The sequence below is a fragment of the Diplotaxodon limnothrissa genome, linkage group LG14, assembly GCF_057381915.1.
Source record: "Diplotaxodon limnothrissa isolate DT_005_m linkage group LG14, D_limnothrissa_male_GT1.1, whole genome shotgun sequence".
NCBI lineage: Eukaryota > Metazoa > Chordata > Actinopteri > Cichliformes > Cichlidae > Diplotaxodon > Diplotaxodon limnothrissa.
In genome coordinates, this window is record NC_140609.1 from 42,027,367 (window position 1) to 42,038,619 (window position 11,253).

General features: G+C 46.5%; 1 protein-coding gene across 1 annotated transcript in view; it reads right to left on the bottom strand.

Annotated features, from left to right (window-relative positions):
* The window catches only part of rnpepl1 (arginyl aminopeptidase like 1), a 7,281-nt gene extending 4,752 nt beyond the window's left edge, over positions 1–2,529 (bottom strand). The window contains exons 1-4 of the mRNA XM_085370645.1: positions 2,237–2,529; positions 722–1,253; positions 495–635; positions 246–397 (exon numbers count right to left, since the gene is read on the bottom strand). Of these exons, the coding sequence (XP_085226771.1) occupies positions 246–397; positions 495–635; positions 722–1,210 (782 nt within the window). The 5' untranslated portion in view covers positions 1,211–1,253; positions 2,237–2,529. The remainder of the gene's footprint in view (positions 1–245; positions 398–494; positions 636–721; positions 1,254–2,236) is intronic.
* Between the last annotated feature and the right edge of the window lie 8,724 nt (positions 2,530–11,253).

Here is an 11,253-nt window from a genome sequence, read left to right on the forward strand (position 1 = left end):
TTCCCAGACGCCTGGTGATGAGCTCGTCGTGTGACTCAGGTGTGACCCAGGGTGACCCCTGCAGGACACCGAGGCCTGGAGTGCCCCCCCCGATTTAACATCAGGAATATGAAAAATGATCTGTTTGTTTGCCTAAAATCATTTTTACTGTATCATGTTTCAAACTCACTCGTCGGCAAACACATCGAAACAATATTTGGACTCATTTTGATAAATAATGAAAACGTTATTTTACGCGGAGCGACCTCGGCCCGACGTCTACGTGCTGCAGCTCGCCGGCCACCAGCGCCACCAGGTAGGAGGGTACAGGAAACTCCATGGAGAACTGGAAGACGCGGTCCTGTTTGGAGTACGAACTCCGAGACGCACTCATGAGGACCGTCACGCCATCCGGGACCTGCCGAGGAGGACGAGCAGAAACGGCGTGAGTGCAGGTGTTTAAGGAAACGCCTTCTGTCACCGCTCTGATGTTACCTGGGCTCCGTGTGACTCACCCGGACCGTGGCGGTGTACGTGCTCTTGACGGCTGGCGTGTCGAAGCAGGGGAAGAAGGAGCGGTTACACACTGAGTGACCCTGAGTGAAGACCAGAGGACGAACCTGACCGCAGGTGAGCTCCGAGTCCAGCCACCAGATCTGCAGACACACACACACACACACGGGTCACGCTGTGGTCACCTTCAGCATGCTCACGCTGTACAGACGCCGTGTCGTCTCCTTACCGCCGGCCCGTCCGTGGTGGTGTAGCGGACCGTGATCTGGACCGCCCGGCCTGGTTTCACTGCCACGGTTGGCAGGCTGATGCTGAGCGACGAGCCGTAGTCGGTGAACGGGTCCACGCGGTACGTGAGGGACACGGGCTCCTGCTGCCCGGCCCCCGGCACCTTACAGTCTATGGAGTGGATCAATAAAGAAGGGTGGGAGTCCAGGATCAGGGAGCAGACCCCCGGCTGCACCGGAACCAGGTCCAGAACCAGCCAGCCGCTCATCTCCTTCACTGCAAAGTTCAGCCGCAGGTCCAGGTGGAAGTGACACAGCTGGAAGCTCCTGAAGTTCGATGCGGACGCCACATCCACCAGGGGGCAGCGTTGGGATTCCAGACCCAGGCCCGCAGAGGGCCGGGCCAAGTCCCCGGAGCACCGGCCCCCGGAGTCCGGCAGGGATTTACGGCAGCAGCACAGCGAGGTGGGCGCCTGGTGGAGCTCTGCCATGGTGAGCTAAAGCTGGGACCAAACCTGCTTAGACCGGAACCAACTGCATGAGACACGAACAAGAACACACCTGTGAGGGTCGGGAACACAGAGCAGAAACCCACCAGGCCCGCCTCAACGCTCAACACCCAGTACCGATGCCAACAGCACCCCAGTTTAACACAGTTTCCCCAAAACTACCTTTAACTCACAGTTTTAGTCCAATTAAAAAGCACATGATCCAATCCAGAGTCTAATCCTAACCACAGTAAACTGACACCCACCAGTGAACCCAGTACACAACTCAGGTACTAACCCAGTTTAACTCAGGACTCGATGCGTAGCCCAGTTTAGCCCAAATAAGTAACTTTAACACAACAAGAGGCTTAGCGTCAAAACTCCATTCAAAACCTCGTTAAAGAAACGTCTAATTTTACGCCTAACAGGACATTAAGCCCCCGGTGAAAACTCATCCTGTGTGTCCCTGGATCCTCGATAAACCCTGAAGTTTGTATTTTTAAATCATTTTAACATTTTATAAACAGTTTAGGGCCAAATGAAAACTTTTAATCCACATCTAAACCCAGCTTTACTGGTCAGCCCCGGCCCACCCCATTCAAAACCTCAATCACACAACATTGAATTTAATAGTCAGTCCGCTGAAGACTGAAAATAAAGCCGAATAAAGGCTTCGCTGAGCGTGGGCTGACCTTCTGCCTGCTTCTCTTAGATTTAAGGAACTGTTTCACGAGTAAACTTTGGCTCTTAGTCCATTTAAACAACATTTAATCAAACTTAGCAAACACTGACAGGCAGTGTTTAACAGCCCTACTTGTTAAACCGGAGTTAAACTTCATATAAACAACAAGTCCAATTAAGTCAGAGACCCGAAAGAGCTCCGACACCCGGGAGACTCTCAAAGCCCAGTTTAAAGCGCAGTTTTAGGGACTCGGAGGAGTTACAGTGGCGGCTAGCAGCGCTGGAAGTTAGCAGCTTTAGCTCGAAGTGAGTGAAAACAGCACTTTAAGGTCAGCGCGTTGAACTGACCTGGTTAGCAGAGCCGGCTAATCAGCGCATTAGCACGGCGCACTGTTGCGGCTTCACGGGGACACATTTAAGTAAAATCCATCGGGACCGCACGGCGGAAGAACCAGGCGGACACCGGCTCCCCGGGAGAGCTCAGCCCGGCTCCTACCCGCAGTCCCGGACACCGAACCCGCGTCCTCCCGGAGGGTCGACGGAGGCTGGAGGTGAGCTGTGAGTCCGAGACCGAGCGGCCACACACGGACACAAAGAGGCAGAGGACACCGGCGGAGACCCGGGGGACAGTCGAGGCTCCGCTCCGGACTAAACAGGAAGTAACAACAGCGGGAAAAAAGTTTATGCAGGCCGATGAGTGGCGCTGTGGAGGCGGGTACACGGAGCGAGAGGGCGGCTCCATCCAGTTACCTGTTCATCCACCCATCAACGTATCAGTCTATTGATTCGTTCCACGACCACGATGCTCCATGTGACACACAATCAACACAGGACTACATAACGTGCAAAGTGTGCAAAAACTGCAACAAACAAAACAAAAAACAGTGCAAAAGAAAAGTGCAACAATGACAGTGGGTTGTGCAAAAGGTAACTTGATGTATTAAGGTGTGTGTGTGTGTGTGTGTGTGTGTGTGTGTGTGTGTGTGTGTGTGTGTGTGTGTGTGTGTGTTTTCAGGAGTCTGACGTTCTGGGGGAAGAACCTGTTCCTCAGTCTGGCAGTGAGGGCCCGGATGCTCCAGTACCTCTTTCCGCAGATGCAGCAGGTGTGACAGGTGTCTGATGGAGGGAAGAGAGGCTCCAGCCTCTCAGCTGCTCTCACTAACAGTTGTAGAGCATTGTGATCCGATACGGTGCCGTTACCATCCAGACAGCGATGCAGCTGCTCAGGATGCTCTCGATAGTCCCTCTGTAGATGGTGGTGAGAATGGATGGAGGGAGATGGGCTTTCCTCAGCTTCCACTGGAAGTAGAGACACTGCTGGGCCTTCTTAGTTATGGAGCTGGTGTTAACCAGGAGAGGTTCTCCAAAAAAACGATGGATGCCTGAAGCGGAGCGGCCGAAGAGTAAACTTTCAAAAGTAAGTACTGAATATTGTGTCACTTATTTATGTACAAATGTTTAATAATGAAGAACATTAAAACATTACTGTTGGTCACATGTCGGCAAAGTTATGTGACATTAGTGATGTTTGTACTAACTTGGTTTTAAAGCCTTTAAATATGCGCCGTTCAATAGTCGACCTTAATCTTACAGAGATGTGATGATTTATGGATAATTAAAGTCAGTCATATATCCACAAACACAACAAGCTGAAAGTCAGTGATGCTGCTCGGTTTGCAGTCCTGAACATCACGGCACAAGCAGGATTCACTGCACTGTTAATGTGAGCTATGTTATATTGCTGCCTCTGTTCGGTGGTGTCGAGCCAAACGCACTTTAACGTGTGTTTGAACGAGCTGACGGTTCACTCGTTAAGCTGAAAGAAAGATGCTTTAATCACAGCAGTCACACATGTGTCCACTGCACCATCTGGAACTCTTCTTGTTTACACTCGTAATAACACAAACACTAAATCCTGCTTCTCTGGTGCTGTTGTGTAGCAGTGTGTACACCTGAGACTGCCACCTGTCTGTCTGTCCTGCACTCTATCTCTGTTTCTTTCTCTCTGATTGTGGAATAAAAGTATGAACGTGTGTTTATAAGTTACACTTGTGTTTGAATCCTGCAGCTTATCACACATTTGATTTCCATGTGTGACGACTGCAAGTGTCCAGAGTGAGGACAGACTGAGGGACACACTGCTGCACATCATCTGTGAGGCTTTGCACCCCTGATGATCCACCAGGACAAACTCAGCAGTGTGTGAGGAAGAGGAGGAGGAAGAGCCAGCAGCAGCTGACAGATGGAGAGAATAGACAGACTGTTCCCTGTTTGTGAAGGACTGCTAGGAAAGTTTAACTGTCTGTGCTGAATCAGTCTTATTAGGTAATGTTCAAATAATGTGATCATCCCAGTGTTTTCAGTGTGGGAGAAAGTACTCAGGGCCTTCAAGTTACACACTATGAAAGGCAGCAACAAGTTTAATGTTCAGAAACCTAAAGTCTGTATCAGCAGCAGAATGGAGCTAAAATAAATGTTGGTTGCAGTTCTATGAAGCTTTGAGTATTTTGGATCAGTAGCTGCTGTGTTTGTTGCATCATATTGCTGTAACTGTTTATATGCTTTATATATTCTGAGCTAAGTTGATCTATAGTGTTACATCATATTCTATAAGGATGTTATGTGTTTGTAGACTTTCTGCCCAGTTTGACCAATACTCGCCCGTACTATGAAGTGTGCGGTCGCTGGATTGGGACACAGCCTATGTCCACTGTGAACGACCATCTTTGAATAGAGGGCGGGGCTTACCACACCAACTGTCTCCCAGGGCTTTGGAGAGGGCGTGACCACCGAGGCGCCATTTTAGCAGGCCAAACAAATGGCTAGAGGAGTGCAAGCATCAGTAATGGTTCGTCCTTGCTGTGTTGTCAGTTGTTAGATCGGACGATCGGGAAGGGAATAAGCTGGAAAACGGGCTCTCTTTTTACTCTTTCCCCACCTGGAAGCATCACGAAGGAGCTCATGTATCGGGTGTTACCAAAAGAAGGCGTCTAGCCTGGATAGCAGCTGTGAGACGAGCTGATATCCAGTTCGCTACCATCCCCAGATATCTATTGGTGCTACAGACATTTTCATTCAGGTAAGATCCAAATAAGTTCATATTACTCTTTATAGCCTATTAGTTTTATTTTCAATGCGCTCTGAGGTCATAGCAAATTAGAACAAACATCCTAATGAGTGATTTTGTAGATAAATGTTCTATTTATAGAGTTGCTAATTGTTTTTCATTATTGCAGCAAACCAGCCTATGAAATGGATGAAACACATCCTGACTGGGTTCCAGCGCTACACATGGGGCACTACGAAATCCCTGCTTCAAACTACATGCTACATACCACCATGCCAATCAGATTACTTCTTCCATGTGAGGGTGAACATGTGCCCCAGTGTGGTAGTAAAACCAGGGAAAAATACTACGGTGGCTGGGAAGTGCAAATCACATTTAAAACATCAACAACAAAATAACATTTCCGAAAACATTTTAACAAGTCTGCAACAAATTAACAAGTGGCTCTTGACAGAAAGGGATTGTCTGAAATACCGGAAGTGACTCAACGATTAGGCTTACTCCATATTTGTAGTACGGAAAAGTGATTTGTAGTCAGCTAAGCGAGGGCTTTTCAGAGAAGTAGTGTTCAGTTAATGTTTGAAGAGATTTTACAAAAGAGTATGGGTGAGATAATGATGTTCAGATTTTTAAATGTCACGGGGATTTTCTTAAGAAAATATCCAGACCTTAAAACCGTCATGGTCCACACTCCAGCCCAGCAGGTGGCAGTAAAGTGCCTTTAAATTAGCGGCAGAAGAATAAGCAGCAGCTAAACGCGGGATGTCAACAAACGTCGAGAAAGTAACTCCTCATTGCGCTTCGTTATTACCCTGAAGGTGCTCGCTGCACTAAAAATAGCTGGAAAATGTTTTGCCCGTTTTGTGGTGTTAGCTTCAGCCTCTTCACTCCTTTTTGTGCTTCCTGTGGACGGTCTCTGGAGCTTTTGCGGGACACAGACCAGGCTGAAGGATCAGACACCTCAGGGACATCAAAACAGACAGAAACTTCTGAACAAAGTCATTTTGATATATGAATCACTTTTTGTTCTCTTCATACAGTCTATGCTATTGCAGTTAAATGGCACGTTTATTTACCATGTTGGCTCTGGTTTTGTATGACGGACATGTTTGTTCTGGTTGAATGAAAAAGGTTTAACATCAAAACGGGGTTATAAGCACTCTCCATTACTAAACGTAGAAGAGAATACAGGATAAGCAAACATAAAAAGAAACCATAAAAAAAATCTTGTTCATGACCTGTGCAGCATGTTAACACTATTGGAAGTAAAAATAACTTCAACTCCAATTTTGAAAACACAACTTTCTTTTTTTTTATTTTTTAATAAAGCTCTGACTTGTATTCTGAGTCTGTGGTCTGGGAGAGAGTCTGTAACTCTGTCTGCAAAATACAGTAAATAATGACCAATGTTGGCCAATTAATTATATAGTTACTTCTTCAAAAAAGTAACTGAGTCATGCAAACAACAAAGTTTTTTGCAGCTTTTACCTAAAAATGCAGCCAAGGTGTTTTTTAAACAAACATTTCAAACTATTTACAGAACAATCAGCTGTTCTGCATCAAATCTGATGCCACACAAATTATTTGTGCCGCTCCAAAAAATAATTTCTGTCCACTATGAGATGAAGGAGAACAACAGCCTGATACCTGCAGGCCTGACAGCAGCAGATGTGTCACTGCTGTAACACCTGTAACACTCAGCAGGCACCTCATTGTTCTGACACACACAACACAACTATTGACTACACTACACACTAACTACACACTAACTACACACTGACTACACACTGACTACACACTAACTACATAAGATTTGCACTGAACGTCACAAATCTCTCACATCTCAAAACACGCCGTCACTCTTAGAACTTCCCCCTCCCTAAACTAAATGCCACGTTGCCATATCATTTTTTGATTGGTCCACATGGTACATTTTTCCACCAATAGGAAAGGTGGGGGGAGGTTTGTTTTTGTTTTTGCTCACAGGCTTTTGAGCGTTTTCCTTATAAAACGCCGTTTTCACCATTTCTTCCCGCAGTAAATATAAACAACGACAGTATTCAGGAAGAAAAACAAACATTGCAGATATTTTATCATAACTCTGGTTTTACGTAAATGGCCTGTATTTATATAGCGCTTTACTAGGCCCTAAGCCGGGGCTCGAACCGGCAACCTTCCGATTACAAGACGAACTACAAGGCCACGATCGCCCAACGTGGCCGATCAACACAATTTAAAAACTGGTATAAAGTCCACACTTTTTCCGTCAATTGTTCCGTCTGTCCTGCTCACATCTCCAATGGACTTCTTTAAGTTGCTTGAAGACGTTTCACCTCTCATCCGAGAAGCTTCTTCAGTTCTAGGGTTAAATGGTGGAGAGTCCCAGATTTAAACCCAGTGGGAGTTTCCCCCCACAGAGGGACACATGACCACCTGATGATCCTCTAATCACCTGAGCCAAGGTGTGAAACTGGGTGTGGGTCACAATCAGCCAGGGTTTCGGGTGAGCTCATTGTGAAACCTGGCCCCACCTTATCATGCGATTTCCTGAGGTCAGATGGTCCAGGATGTGAGTAGGCGTTAAGGCGTCTGGGAAGGATCTCAAAACTGGATTATAGATGGCAGACAGTTGGTGTCGTAAACCCCGCCTCTGTTCAAAGATGGTCGCTCACAGTGGACATAGATGCTTCTTTCACTCCTCTTTCAAACCATCTGTCCTCTCTGTCCAAAATGTGAACATTGGCATCCTCAAAGAGTGACCTTTGACCTTTAGATGCAGATGGACTGCTGAGTCTTGTCCTGTGGAGGTGGCTCTTCTGTGTTGTACCATGCACTTGTGAAGTGGCTGTTTGGTCTCTCCGATGTAGAGGTCTGGGCATTCCTCGCTGCACTGTACAGCATACACCACATTGTTAAGTTTGTGTTTTGGCGTTTTGTCTTTCGGGTGAACCAGTTTCTGTCTGAGTGTGTTGCTGGGTCTGAAATGCACCAGGATGTCGTGCTTGGAGAAAACTCTCCTGAGTTTCTCTGATACACCGGCTACATAGGGGATGACAATGTTGTTGCGTCTGTCCTTCTTATCCTCCCTCGCTGGTGTCTGGTCTTCTTTTCTGTGCATCTTTGCTGACTTTAAGAACGCCCATTTAGGATAGCCGCACGTTTTGAGTGCTTCCTTTACATGTGTGTGTTCCTTCTTTTTCCCTTCAGGCTTAGAGGGAACATGTTCTGCCCGGTGTTGTAGGGTCCTGATTACTCCAAGTTTGTGTTCCAGAGGGTGATGGGAGTCAAAGAGGAGGTACTGGTCTGTGTGTGTGGGCTTCCGGTAAACTTTGATGTTGAGGTTGCCGTTCTCTTCAATGTGCACGGCGCAGTCCAGGAAAGGCAGACAGTTGTCCTTTGTGTCTTCCCTGGTGAACTTGATGTTTTTATCCACAGCGTTAATGTGCGCAGTGAAGGATTCCACTTCTTGTGTCTTGATTTTGACCCAGGTGTCGTCCACATATCTGTACCAGTGGCTGGGTACTCTTCCTTTGAAAGAGCCAAGAGCCTTCCTTTCCACTTCCTCCATGTAAAGGTTGCTACAATAGGTGACACGGGGGAGCCCATGGCACAGCCATGTTTTTGTCTGTAAAAGCCTTCGTTGTATTTGAAATATGTAGTGGTGAGGCAGAGGTCTAACAGTGTGCAGATCTGATCGGGTGTGAAGTTGGTCCTGTCCTCCAAGGAGCTGTCTTCTTGTAGTCGTTTTCTGACCGTCTCCACGGCCTCCGTGGTGGGTATGCAAGTGAAGAGAGAGACTAGAGAAAAGGACACCATGGTTTCATCTGGATCCAGGGGAAGTTTCTGGACCTTGTCGGTGAAGTCGTGGAGTTCTTGATGTGGTGTGGGGTGTTCCCCACGAGAGGCGCAAGGATGGTAGCAAGGTGTTTAGCAATGTTGTAAGTGGCTGAGTTTATGCTACTGACTATGGGTCTGAGTGGGACCCCTTTTTTGTGGATCTTAGGAAGTCCATAAATGCAGGGTATGGCATCCCCTGGGTAAAGCCAGTGATATGTACAGTGGTCAATGATTTTGTCCTTCTCAAGGTCTTGAAGGCAAGCTATAACTTTCTTTTTGTAGCTGCTTGTGGGGTCTCGCTTTAAGGCTTCGTAGGTAGTTTTCACACCTTGGCTCATGTGATTAGTTAGAGGATCATCAGGGGGTCCCTTTGTCCTTTTGTTACTCCCACAGAGCTTAAATCTGGGACTCTCCACCATTTGACCTTAGAACTGAAGAAGCTTCTCGGATGAGAGGTGAAACATCTTCAAGCAACTTAAAGAAGTCCAGACGCTTTTCTTTCCAAGCTCCTTAGACTACGATGACCTGGATGACTGAGAACCTTCACAGACATATATACGAATGTGAATCGCATCATTGGCTGGACTTTGGGATAAGGTGGCATCGTTCTGATCCCATACGGGAGCAGCCAGTCACTTACTGACTAACACTGAAGAACAGGATTGTTAAAGTTTTAATTTTGATTTCAATTTAGGTTAGATTTTTTTTCTGTGCGCAATGGCGGACACGCACAGCTTAGAGGGAACATTGCTGTTAGCTGATGCTATTTGAACATGTATACCTTTCTGTCATTTAACATGGACATCTCAACATCCACAGTATTTCTGTGTCACACTACAAATATATTGGTGTGGATCCAAAGTTACTCAGCAGCTGACTGGAGGAGAGCCGTGTGCTGTGACTTTTGAGATCAGTTCTCACCACTATATCCCTGCAATTGTTACTTTCCACAAAAATTAGCTAACACAATGAAACACACCTTTCAGCTGTTCATGTGTTTTCAAACCAGGTTTTTGGGTTTTTCCTGTCTGTAACGCACACAAAGGTGGGAACGTTTTTCATGTTTGACGTTTATTTTTTCCAAAGGAATAATAAACACAGTTCAGCGGGCTGCATACTGAACTTGATGGATACAACCAAAGTACCGATACTAGCGTTGGTATCGATACCATCCTCTATCCTCTCGAGCTCTCTGCCGAGCCAATCAACACCTCTTCCTCTTCTGTGATGTACGCTCTTCTTCCTTCATCTCTCTGACTGTGGCACTTTTTCCTGAACTGAAAGTGTCAGCTAAGCTCACGAACCCAGCTCGAGGCAGACTGCTCTGCTATTTATCGTTAACCACGTCTTTATGGTTCAGTCTTGCGCCGACTGAACCATGAGGCAGGGCGAGTCCGACTGTGCTATGTGTTCATGAAAGATGATGTTCGGGTGAAAATCGATGACGGCCCCGATCCTCTCAGAGCTTTGAGTGTTTGATGTGAGGTTTCAGTGTATTCTTGATTTCTCAGTATGTTGTTGATTCCCATTATTTATGTGTCTGCTATATTTTGTGAGTCTCGTCTTATTTTTGTAGTCTGTATGCTTCTGTGTTACGGTCCTTTCTCCATGTTTAGTCAGTAACTTCCTGTTTTATTTTGACAATCTCGTGTCTGGCCTTAGTTTTAGACCTGTAATAGATCCTGCACTGTGTGACCACGACGGGCAGGTAACGTGTCTTTAAACATGGTCAGACTGTGAGCCACAGAGAATTAAACCAGCTCTGAAAGAAAAAGGAGCTCCAGTGTCATACCTAATAAAGTGACCAGTACAGGCCTTCATTTCATCTGTGGTTTAAAAGAAGCTGATTCAGCTCCGCCCCCTTCAAGACAGTGTTCCTCTGATTGGCTGCTGCTCATAAACAGAAGGTCTGTCGTACTGCAGGTGGGTGGAGCCTCTTTGTGACAATATCCAGATCCAAGAGTAGAAAAACCTGTGAGGTAAGTTTCCAGAGGAGCTTTAACTCGTTACAAACTTCAAACGTGAACATCGAGCAGTGACCACACGACAGGAAGTAAGGAGGACAGGTGGAGTTAAAGTCAGTAGTTTATTTATAGGAACAGCTACAGAGACACGCTGACGTGTGCACAGCCCGAGCTCGAGCCCCGCACACTGCAGTCAGCATCGGTTTCTCGCTTTCACATTAAACAAAGACGTTTAAGAGAAAAAGAAACTCCATAAACGGAGGAAACAGAAACATCAGGATTAATAAATTGCTGTTTTCATGTGCGTGGGCGCTTCCGGCGTGGTCTGCAGTAAATGTCATGATGTCTAATCACGGAGCCACCGACACGAAGCCTGAGCGCAGCCGCTACACAAACACAAAGCGGCTGCGCTATGAGATTAAAAGCGGCATTTTTCACTGATATCAAACAAGTTACAGAATCATTAACAGTCCAACCGGACTAATATGTACTTACTG